The 13,217-nt window shown below is 32.7% G+C and overlaps 1 protein-coding gene across 1 annotated transcript in view; it reads left to right on the forward strand.

The window, feature by feature from the left end:
* The first annotated feature begins 634 nt into the window (after positions 1 to 634).
* Positions 635 to 13,217, forward strand: part of LOC126972667 (triple functional domain protein-like) — a 41,956-nt gene continuing 29,373 nt past the window's right edge. The window contains exons 1-3 of the mRNA XM_050819548.1: positions 635 to 1,861; positions 6,872 to 7,121; positions 12,252 to 12,338. Coding sequence (XP_050675505.1) covers positions 732 to 1,861; positions 6,872 to 7,121; positions 12,252 to 12,338 — 1,467 coding nt within the window. The 5' untranslated portion in view covers positions 635 to 731. The remainder of the gene's footprint in view (positions 1,862 to 6,871; positions 7,122 to 12,251; positions 12,339 to 13,217) is intronic.

Genomic DNA, 13,217 nt, shown 5'->3' on the forward strand with positions numbered 1-13,217 from the left:
GAACTAAAAAATTTGAAATTTAAAATTAATATAAATCCCTGCCTTATAGACGATATTATAATAAAAATAAACTAAAATCTTATTTGTCAAATTGAAAAATGGAATAATTTTATCAAATTAATGTATTGTCATCGGTCCTCGATAAATCTACGAAATTTGAACGAAATCTGGCCGTTTGATGTGAACATTAGACACATCAATTTAAGATATAAAATTAAATCGATCGTTACGAATATTTACGTAAAAAATCTTATATTAAGTACATTTCTTGTGTAAGTAACTGTACGGTGTATTGTATAGTAATCTATAAGTTTTAAATAGAAAGGAAATTAATTTTTTTTTATTATATTACTTATAATAAGCAACGCATGCATGAAATTTTGACATTTCAAAATAAGTTAATAATAATCCTGAACTAATCTTGGGTCCAGTTAATATCAAATAATCGTTTATAGATTGAGTGATAAGCATTTGGAATGCATTCTTCATATCACTATCTCGGCTTCTTTCGAATTCAATTAACATTGTTATACATTCTACGAGTACGTATGATAGTGTGACGTATGCAGTCGCGTATCACAGTGCGGGGTGAGGGGAGAGGGGCGCGGGCGTCGCATTCAGTTGTGTTTAGCGATCAATGTGAACGCTCGTTGCTCGTGCGCCGGTACCTCGTGACTTTATTATGTATTCGCTTTCTCTGTTTACTCACTGTGTGTGTAATACTTAAATACATGCACGCCACTATGTCACAAGAAAACCTCGATCGACAGCTCTCAGTCGAGCCTCCTTCGTCCGGTAATGTGTCTGATAACGACGAGGTGGAACTAAGAAAAGATCGAGCAAGTGTCAAAGAGATGATAATGCGCTTCGAAAGAACTGGTATTCATCTTGGCAGTTCTAGTGAATCGTTGGAAAGACTGAAAGATCCAATGTTAGGTAGTTTGACGAGTATTGTGAATCCGATCCATTCCCATTTCCAACATTTGTGTCCAGTGAGTAAATCGCAAGACAGAAATTCTAATGTGTCCGTGAATTCTATACTGTCAAATGTTTCTGAAATAAGTTGTGAATCTAGTTCATCGGGCTTTGTTTCGGATCGAAAGTCATGTTCATTAAAACCACACAGGCCAGCACCTCCACCACCAGAACCTTTTAATGATACCTCATCAATAGACAGTAAATCGCCAGTACCAGAAGAAAATACTAAAGTAGAAAGGCGATATTCGTTTGCAACTCCATCAACATCGCCAGTGGCAAAACGACGGTCGCGACAGCCACCCGTCATTCGAAGAAAGTCTTTAGTAGCTCAAGCGCAAATAGGTGAAACTCTTTGGTCATATGGTGTTAGACAATGTGATTTAGAAAAACTTCTAAGATTAAAGCTTTCAGACCCCTCCGATAACGAGGAAGATAGAAAAACTATTGCAATTAATAATATGTCAAGTGAGAGTAGTAGTAGCAGTGATGATTCCAACGATAGTGAAAATTTAAAGGAGGGTGATGAGTATGTTGTTAATAATAATGAATGTAAGGCTGAAACACTATCAACTGACCAATCCACTGATACATTAATAAACGATTACGGGAGTGACGAAGCTGACAATCTGTCAGAGGCTTCTGCTGCGTCTGGTGATCCCAACAATTTTGACAACGTCAGTATCAAATCAATATCATCACTCGATATGGTTCCATACCAAAAGTATGACAGCATTACGGTTTCTTCCGACGAGTTTGGTTCAGAGGTGTGCCATGCCCCTGATACAGAATTCCTTACAGTCAGTGCAGTAAACGAGTGGTGCGTATCAAAGGCCTTGGAACCGGTATTATTGCCAGTGGAATCAAAAAAAGAAAAATATAGAAGGTGAGATTACTCGTATTATATATCTATGTTGAAGTATTTTGCAATATTGTGCCGTTCTGTTAATAATCATATCTGATAATGTATCGTTTTTACCCTGAACAACTGATATGGACTAATCAGACTACCTATGTACTATTTTATTTAAAGTACCTGGTACGATAAAATAGCTGATATTAGCTGTGGGCTTGCAAAATTCTGTTGAGAATATAATTTCGTTTATAGACATGAAGGATTACAGCTCCATTTACCTTAGATATGTTTGTTTAGTTTGCATAATCTAAGCAAAATGATTGTTTAAGCTTACTCGGTGTCGCAAAAACGTGTTTGTGGTTTCACCTTGATGTTTATTCATATTATTATGGTCTGAGACAGACAGGTTGTTAGCACGGTTATACGCTGGCAAACTATGTTCTCACTTTGAATATTATCATTAGCAAAAGCTATTAATGCTGTTTTCTCATGCTGCATTATTTAAAATTAAGTAGCTGCGTCGTAAAATACTGTTTTCACTGTCAACTTTTTCTGAATGTGGAATTTCCCAAATCCATTTTTTTGTCACTAACCGTTTGAATCTCATTCCAGTGATTTAAATGATTAGGTGCTATATTCCATTGCACCGTGTTTCAAAGAAAATAAAACACTCGTAGCTATCTCTCTAAGCGAGTGTTTTCTCCATTGACAAGTTTAGAATAATGATATTTAACATTGGTCTAGAGAGAATAAAATAATGATAATTAACGTTTGATCTATTATGACCCTTTCAATCAAGTGCATCGCATTTCCTTTGATTATTTACAAGAGATATGTTTTAATAACAATAGAGAGTATTCTTAGAGAACTAATTTCCATCTAGGGAATACGTCTAGATGCGTAGAGAATTTCTTCAATGCCTAACTCCTCTAATAAAACTCAGGGAATTCACATGGGGAATAAACACTACTTTAAGTACTCAACTCAAAGAAAATAAGCTAAGGTATTCAATAGCGTACCGTCAGAAATTCAGACTCCAATTTTTGCCAATTTAAGTTACCAATTATCAGAGAGACATGAGGGTTTGTCGATAAGGATTTACCTTTATATATAACAAGAGCGTTATATAAAATAATGATATAAATATTTATACTAAGACTTTTAATTAATTATTTCAGTCGTACGTGCCTTGAATGTAAAACATTTGTTGTGTTTATCATATAAGTCATCAATATTATGTCGTCTTTTAATTCTAATAATAAAACCTAATTATATTTGTATATACTTAAACCCAACATCCTTAGGTATAGATATATCTAAATTGATGTAAAAAATCAATTCATTTTTAAAAAATAAATATTTTAGTGTAAATTAAATTTCACAATCACTTTTATTGAAATTCAGCATCTAGGTACAACCTATTTTAGGAGAGCCAAAACGATGTACTTAAAGATATTAACACCCTCTATTACGTCTATAAGTCAGAATACAAGTAAAAATTTTAATACAAGTACGTGATAGTTTTATACCAAAAATTTAAAGTGCAAAAGTACCTAATGCATACGGGTGTTGACATTACTAGTTGTTATTACTAGTTTTATTTTTATTTTTATCGATTTTTTTATGAAAATAAGGGACGAGACGAGCAGGATGTTGGCGTTCAGCTGATAGTAATTGATAGGCCCTACCCATTACAATGCAGTGCCGCTGGATTCTTGAAAAGCCCAATAATTCTGAGCGGCATTACAATTGCGTTCGTCTCCTTGAGACATAAGATGTTGTCTCATTTGCCTTGTAACTTCACTAGCTTCGGCGCCCTTACTGTTTACACTTTACTGCTTCACGGCAGAAATAGGCACCGTTGTGGTACCCATAATCTAGCCGGCATCCAATGCAAAGAAGCCTCCCACTGGTAAAGTTACAATACAAATTAAAATTAAAATACAAGTATGTAATAGTTAATGTAAAGTGTAAAAGTACCTAAAGCAGAAGGGTGTTGCTGAACCGCATTAGTTGGGTTATTACTAGTTTTTTTTAACGATGATGTACAGTCCACAAATATTTATTAAGAAGCAATAGAAACTAGTACAAGAATGCTGTGTATGCTTATATTTTCTCTGCTTGTCTCATTTCGCTGATGTCATTTTATACGTAATCAACTCTTTATTGTTTTGGCTCGTTTGCCAAACAATTTTAGTGCGCGCTTCGATTCACAACTAGATACTATTATCGACACAAATGAAATTTTCATCAATGTGTTTAGTCGAGGCCTTCGTTCGTGGAAATAGTATTACTAGGAAACTCTTCTAACGGGGTAAAATATAGGCTTTATTCCGATTCCAATTAGGCTATGTTCCATACAAAATGTATATCAAAATCACTTGGGCTATCCCCTGAAAAAATAACTATGTTGGTTTGAAATAAATATAGATTGTTACATATACGTTGCCTTGTATCATTATTGTCACAAAATATATTATAAAGGAATAAAATATTTTACATGTTTCAATATTTAAAATGGGATTTCTAATAAAGAATTAAGTTAATTATTTAGGTTGAGAGTTTTTTTGCGCTGCTTCTTTTCTCTCAGAACGCTTTTTGTTTCCGAAGTGGTGCTAGTGTTAGAAATGAGATCAAAAAGAATTCTAAAGGATTGAAAATTCTTTCATTCATTTAGAGAAAATAAATGCCATTATGCCTTTTTATAGTGATAGACTTTGCATTCATGAATATCTTATCATAGACAATTGTTTCATCTTAAAAAAGTCCCTTTATAGTTATTAGTAGGTATCTAATACAATCAATATTAACTGTTCTTCGTATTCAAAGCGCTGCTGTTCAACCGAATGTGCTGAGTTTCATTCAAATTGTCAAAATCAAAAATAATTGATTCAATGAGTTTTTAAAAATAAGTGATAACTATTCATAAGGATGTTTTCTATTCTAAGTTTCATGAAAACTAGAATACCTATGAAATCAAACCTGCATAATATTTTCTGATTATCAATTTTGCTACAAATTGCCACGAAATAGTGGTGCTTATTTAATGATATAAAAATAAGTCATGGAAAAACATTAATGGTTTAAGCTTGTAATATTAAAATTAATTATGTAAATCAATAAATTAATTTAAAATTTATGCAGAACGAGCTAAATTACTCGAATAATTGTATTTTAATACATCAACAACGCTAATAAAACAAGATAATGCCACTTTAAGACCGGAACATATGATGTATAGCAATATTTACTAGAAAGTGTAAATCGTATAACTGACGTAACCCACTAAGGCGGCTTATAAAACGTAACAAAATAAAAATCCTATTAGAATCATTAGCGAAGATGGGTAGTATGATTGTATAGATGCTCTGGGACATATGTAATTCATTATAAAAAATAATTACGAAGTTCCACATTAACTTTATAACAGCAATTTACAAATAAGCCTTGTTTGTAGTTCTTAGAAAACTTATTCCCTTAACCATATCTACGCTTTGGGGGTTCAGACTTTCATATGCTTACGTTCTACTAAAACATTACGTTTTGGCTAGAAATCCAGGATTTCCATTTTCCAGTTTCGGAAAAACCTGTCTATTTCCGAATATAAACTCATTAAAGATATTGCGAAGGCATCTTCTATAGAGTTATCCAGTAACCCGAGTTATGGTTCATACAAAAAAAACAATAAAATAAATGTCACCAATGTAATCTTTTAGATTGCCAGGCAAGACGCAGATGCGAATAAGCCACAAGAGACTCAGTGAGCAAAAATTTTTTGTGATTACATTTATTATAACAGAGATTCAAAATTATATATTATGAGCAATAAGAATCAATATACAACTGATTAAGAGCAATCTGTTTCATTGTAAGCAGTCTTATCATAAATGAGGTCTTTTAAACTGTAATAATAAATTAATTAATGTTTAAATCTATTATTTGACAAATTTTGAATATGATTCGTCAGAATATTGTGACAACGTACAGAACAAGTTCAGCATTCTCAACTTCGGGACCAAAGCTGCAGAATGCGATCAAAATTCAGTCTTTTAATATGTCGTTAACATTAGTTTAAATTGCATGTGTTAAGTTATCAAATTAGAAATTTAAAATATAAAAAAATGTATAATAACTTATGTAAATGTTGGATGTGAAAGGTTTAATATAGCTCTTCCAATAAAATTACAATTAATTTTTTATTATATGACGCGAACATATGAGACTGAACCGAATGCAAACATAATGTCGCAATCCTTTATAGATACTTCTAAAATTGTACTTGATATAAAACTAATGTAGTATAGTTGATGATACCTGTCCATACCTCCCGTACCTACCTCTAGGTACGATAAGAATAGATAATGTTATGTGTGATAGATTAGGTACGTATTCGACTACCTTAAGTAATGCATAAAGTAAATAGTGAAATTTTGCATCGAGCTGGAAAGATAATAAACATATTAACCTATCTATAAAGTAATGAAGCTTTACATGGTAGAATGCATTTAGAGTATCAATAAAATTTATTTTTGACTTTGGCCTATGCTTTTATATAAAAAATTCTCATCTACCTGGAAGGCTACCACTGCGGCGCCTTTTTCTATGGTTAAGGTATAATCTGCAAGCTAAGCAATTAATGTTTCAGTTGTAAGGCCACCATAGCTAGTAAAATTACTGGGCTTAAAATGAATCTAAGCATATTACGTACGTTTTAGAGTGTCGAACACAATTGCGATACCGCTTAGGTTTTGAGCTGCCCCAGCACTGCAAAGTTCACTTGCTAACAGGTGAATACAGAGGCAGAAAAAATTCTACAAAAGTACAGTAGCATTAATAATTTCCCATACTTATCGTAGCAGTGCTAGTTATAACAACTTGTGAAAAGTTTAATAAAGTAGAACTTATAAACCAAATATATTTCAAGTATACAATACACAATCTACCGAAGTAATCCTTTATGTCGTAATGTAATGCCCCATCTCTTGAATTTTATCATAAAACACAGAGCATAAACAAATATTGAGCAATTTTTTATCGCAGGCGGATGACAGAACGAGTGAAAGAGTTAATTCACACGGAAAATGGGTACGTCGAGCGCCTCAGGCACGTGGTCGACGATTACATACCAGAAATGGCTCGTGATGATATACCAATTACGCTTAAAGGCATGAAGACTGACATATTCGCCAATATTGAACGAATATGTAGGTTTCACAGTGAAGAATTCCTACCCGCTTTAAGAGACTGCGAACACGATCTCAGGAAACTTGGACAATGTTTTAGGAGATTTGTAAGTATTAGAGAATGTAATATTTTTAGGTATTTCTTAAGTAATACATATCATAGTAGGATAAATTAACATAAGTGAACACCTCCATACATAATGAACAACACCAAAGAAATCACAGGAGCATTACGCGCCATGCCAATGAACGCGCTTTTTTTAGAATATGAAGTCCGATTGGCCTAGAAACACAAACACATCACGGAAAGAAGATGGGTTTGGTTATACGTGGAAGGAAATTCCTTGAATCCTACTAATTGGACTTATGACACATTAAAATGATGATGATATTTCACTTAGTTTCGTGTGATTCTATGGAAACATTCTGCGGCAGGAATCAGATCAAATAGATTCTCGTGATAAATGCAAATTGTTTTTAAACATTGAATAACAAAATAGTCTAGATGATTTACCTTCGTTCGACATTGGATTACTGTTATTATAGTAAATGACCTTGTTTCGATGTTGCAGAGCTAAATTTATACCACAAATTATTAAACACATTTGTAGAGATTTGTTCTTTTATCACAGTTATAAGATAGTTGTCTGTAATGTATTGTCCAATCAATTTTAACTATTTATTACCAAAGAGATTTAACTGTCTTTATTTTAAAATTTGTATTAGTTAATAAGTGATGTAATTTATTATTGATATTATTATCCTTGTATCAAAGTAATTGTATAACCTCGAAGTTAAGTCAATGATAAAAAAATTAACAGTTTTTAATTAACTCTAGAACCATCTATGTACTAGTAACTGTCTAGAACTGTTTTTACTGTCGCACTTGATAACTAATATGCTCTCTTATAACACTAAATTTTTTACATTTCTATAAGGTTACCCCCTTATTCATAATAGTCTGCTAACTTAAAGCATTGCTAATTCTCACTCTGTCTTCTTCTATTGACCTAAGTCAGAATGAGAAAAAACACTCCTTAGCGGCTGTTTAAGGTTAGTGGACCATTATGAATAAGGGGGTAAGAGTTCTTTTCAATATTAATTAGCTTCAAAGTTATTGCAATATATTAAAAACCCGAAAGCCATTTTTGTGTAAAAAACTCTAGAACCGTCTGAGTACCAAAACCGTCTTCTTTTGTTGTAAAATAACTGTAAAATTCGCTGAAATTGTCGTGAAATGGTTAGAATTAATCACAGTGTTAATTCGAAAATTATTGCTTACTTCTATTGGCCAAAATAGTATTTAAAAATAAATTCCGAAATTAAAGTTAATAAGAAATATTTTAACGTGATTGTAGGTGCTAATTATAATCACACTTTCTATTAACACTGAATTACAAGAGTTCTTTTAAATATTGGTATAAAGTTACTGCAGTATTTTTACAATCTTTTATCGGTTACGGAAAACACCAGAACATTGTTCGAAAGTTACATCAGCTATCGGCAATACGGTATAATACGTTTATGCTATATTAACTACCGGTGTATTATATAAATTCACTCAATTTCAAAGAAAAAATGAAATGTATCTAATAGATTAGTTATGATAAAATGTAAAAACATTTGTGTCACGGTCCGAGCGGCACGCGTGACTGTCGCTTCTTATCTTCAGCTGTAGATACATTTCATTTGGTGTCGTGATCTATAAATTTACATTTCTGATTACTGTTACATTGTAGATTTGTCTTTTTCCGCATAATTTACGATCTTCAAATTTTAAAAGTCACAAATTTTTAATCACTTAATGAAAGTCAAAATATATGCCTCAGTTAGGGCTGTCAACATTTTAGGAAGAAGTAGAATGTGCCGGATATCAGAAAGTTTAAATATAGATTTTTTTTGGAATTTTATGACCTGCTAAATGAGACCTTTAAGTCAGTCATAAACTAATACCAAGTAAAGATTGATAGCAAACAGTATTTACTATAATTAAAATAAAATAAAATTTTCATAAACGTGACACATTTACATATTAGAGGTGTGACTTTTGTGCCTCTGTTCAGAAACGCCTGACTTATATGACTTGTTTTCTTATGATGCACATAGCTAGTATGTGACAAAGAGTACGTTGATTTAAGAATCTGTGATAGGTATAGATAATAGAGTACACCTGCATGAAATATATTAGAAAACTCTATTTTAGAGTACAATTGGCCCTTAACCCTGACCTGAGAAGAACGGGCGTGAGAATTCCAGCAAGCCTCTTTTTTATTTTAAAGCTAAATGTGGAGAAAGTATTTCGATCGGATCAATTTGAAATATAATATAAATTTACTCAGTTATCTTCAATATCGATAGATTCTTGTCTCATTATTATAATGTGAACTTAATGCGGATTTTCGTTATTTCAAACAGACTAAATATAACATTTAAAATTGTGTACTTGCAAAACGATAATTTATTCAGAACTAAGTTGTCAAATAATGATAACAGCATAAATTCACAAACCTAAATAGTTTCATTTATAAAATTACAATAGATATATGTTTTATTGTATTTATAGATGACTCCTAGTTGAATAATTAGAAGTTCAAGAGGCTTTTTGACTATTTGGTTTATAGGTTCATTGCTATAAAGTACTTTATAGCTTAGGGGTAATAAGGCATACATTTCATTTGACAGAAGTAAATCAAAAACAACCTATATTAAATTTACTGCAAAAACAATTACACGTGAAAAAATCATCGCACCTTATCATTTTACTTCTATACTACGCATAAGAATTATAGATCTACAAAGGGCAAGAACAACAAAAAAATTTGAAAGTTTACTTATCTAATTTATATCAAAAAATTAGTGACAATGCAGGATTCACCCACGCCATCTTTGCAGTTGTGATGACATTTGCAAACATACGATTGATGAACATTTTCGGCATAGCGGTTTATTTAATTTTATTTTATTTAATTTTTCATTTAATCTCAGATATGAGGCAGAGCCCTTAAACATTACAAATAGGCAGTTCTGAATTTATCGTAATGTCTTGGAAAATTCGTTGCACTTTATTATTATTGGTTAAAACTTATGTGACTATATACTTATTGTATTCCATTAAGTACTGCATAACTGTAAAATCTTCATTACGTAATTTAATAAGAGTGTTATTAAATACTTGGTATCAAGTACTGAACAGTTTTATATGTAACATGTTCCTTGCATCATCATCGTCATTGCTTTCTTCATTGTTTCCACTTTTTGTACCATTATTTACACGAAAGACATTATTTGAGATAAAAAAGGCAAGCTATTGTTTATGATTCAGTGTTAAGTAGATTTCATAATTTATTTTTCACTATCAATCATTGATCTTTGATATATTTCAATGGTCTCTTAAAATACTATGTTTATTATTTGGTAGATTTGCGGCTGCAGAAATCACTTTGCAATATATTGCACTTTTTAGTGATATTTGTCAATCTTTTTACAGCAAGAGTGAAATGAAGTATTTATAAGTTACGGACATTGAGCAGTGAAATTGTGTGAGCGGAATTAAAATAGGGTGTCACTGGCGGAAAGCGCGGGTTGTGTATGATTGTTGTTTTTACAAAGCGTAGGATCAGCGTTCGTTACTCAATGACAATGTAACGCGCGCGACTGTATTAAGAATTCTACTTTTTCTGAGTCGATAAGTTTTATAGTCATTTCTCATTGGTGCAACAATATATATATAAAAATCCAGTGTCCTGATGTTTGTTTCCAGCGAACTCGAATGAACAGTGAATTAGGGACACATAATTATTTTTATTTTCAATATTTGTTTTGTATGAACATATTTTCTATGAGAGAATTTATTGACGCACGGTTTGATAGTTCTGCTGTAAAACAATTTTACTACAATTTAAGAGGGAGTATATTTTACGAAATTATGTGATTGTGATACATTAATGACAAAGTCATAAAAAAACAGTATTTTATTTAGTATGTACAAAACAACGTCTGTCGGGTCAGCTAGTACGTATAACATTCTATTGTAACCAGTATGTTTATCATATTACTTTTTTTTATCAAGGTCGCCGTTGGTTGGTTTATTTTGTTGGTTAACATTATTATCACTTAGTGATTCATCAAAAGTAATTTACTTTTTGAGCAAATGTTTTAAAAAATGCTTACCGAAGAAGAAGAAAAAAATCGACAATCTTCTTCTTCTCCCTAGCTTTTCTTCATATACGTCGGTTTAGCCTTCATTGTCCTTTCCACCCATTCGTTACGGTTTTGTGCCATTGATTTTAACAACTTTCATTTAAATATTTTGACCGTCGTCAATTACGTGGAGGGTGCTCTATATGCGCTCTCTGTCTCTCTCTCCTCTCCACTCTCTCTCTCCGGTGCTATGTCGTATACAGACATATTTCGTTGTTGGGAAGTCTACGGCAAGCTTCACTATATGATTCCCTGAATGCCTTTGAATGTGGCTTTTCTTTGAATTTATCGATGTCTCCATTTCTGATTTTGTCTTGCGGTGTGATACCCGCTGTTCTGATACTTGAAAGTCTTAAATTTTTCTTATTTATCAGATAACTTGTTCTTGAGGCCACACAATCACTTTATTTATAGTATTAAACAAAATGACATCGTTACTTTTAAAACTACGACGCAAATAGCTTGAGGGATTTCAGTTACGATTAGATATGATAAATTTAAGGACGTTTTCGTGTAAGCTTGTAGATTTTGCCAAGTTTTGATCAAACCTGTTGAATATCATTTAATATTCCTCACATGAAACTGAGCCTAACCGCATTAAAAAATGTATCAAAGTGACTCATTTTTATGGACATCTCGCGCTTGACCAAAAAATATATCTATGCTAAAATAGTTTTCACAATAAAAAAGTAAGGTTTAAACGTCAACGTAAGGTTTAAGGTTTAAGTCATCCGCAGGGCATTTACCGCTCTTAATATTCCAGCTGTTATAGAGCCAAATGATATTACCCGCCGCGATGGCAAGCGTCCTGATGGAATGACGCTGGTGGCTTGGGCACGGGGAAGGGCGCTGGTGTGGCCAGAGTGTCGACGCTACTTGCGTCGACACTCTGGCTGGTTCTAATTCTTCGACTGCCGAAGACGGCAATTTTTTAATTTTATGTAGTCGTAGTATTGTAAATATAGTTATAAGATTTGTTTTGTTTGAATAATAAATTTTTATTACTCACTTATACTAATTAATGTTTTTTGTTGCAGGAGCAAAGGTTCAATATGTATGTAATGTATTCTAGGAATAATAAAAGAGCAACAAGACTGGTGTATGAACACAAACAATTCTTCCAGGTACTAATTGTCCAACTAATTATTATAATTTAAATTTAATCTTTATCTGTTTGTTTTGTTTGTAAATCAAATATACCACTAAAGCTTGCTGGGTCAGATAGGCGAGACAGTACTTTACTTCAAGTCACCGCTTGCAATCAGGCGCAAGTTTTTTTTTAAATGTAAATAAGGGACGAGACGAGCAGGAAGTTCAGCTGATGGTAACTGATACGTCTTACCCATTACAATGCAGTGCCCCTCAGGATTCTTGAAAAATCCAAAAATTCTGGGCGGCACTACAATTAGCGCAATTGTCACCTTGAGACATAAGTTGTTAAGTCTCATTTGCTCAGTAATTTCACTAGCTACGGCGCCCTTCACACCGAAACACAGTAATGTTCACGGCAGAAATAGGCGCCGCTGTGGTACCCATAATCTAGGCGGCTTACTGTACAAAGGAGCCTTCCTTAGCTGTTTTCTCCTCTGGGCAACCGTTTCTCAGTACTATCCCTATCCTAAGATAACCAACTCATCTTACACTTGAATATTGGTGTTGCGTAGACATGGTCAGTGTTATTTATAAAAGCAAAATTATTCCACGTTTAAAAATTGTTGTTTTATCTTACCTTTGTCACTCCAGAATTACATGACAGGGAGAAGTAATTTTAAACTTGAAGTAACTTTACATCGCGTTTATTAATAAGAGCTGGGGTCTTTTCGCATATTGGAAACGCGAGTCATTTGTTCACGGTTTAGTTTAAGTTTTGGTTACTATAAAATAACTTACTTTCTCAATAATACCCAGATTGGGAATGCAGCAACTGCCCTCAGCGAATTAAATTTGATTGATGAAATAATATCCAGTATTTATTTTGATGAAATTTTATTAAATAAAGAAGC

The sequence above is a fragment of the Leptidea sinapis genome, chromosome 27 (genome assembly GCF_905404315.1).
Source record: "Leptidea sinapis chromosome 27, ilLepSina1.1, whole genome shotgun sequence".
Classification (NCBI taxonomy): domain Eukaryota; kingdom Metazoa; phylum Arthropoda; class Insecta; order Lepidoptera; family Pieridae; genus Leptidea; species Leptidea sinapis.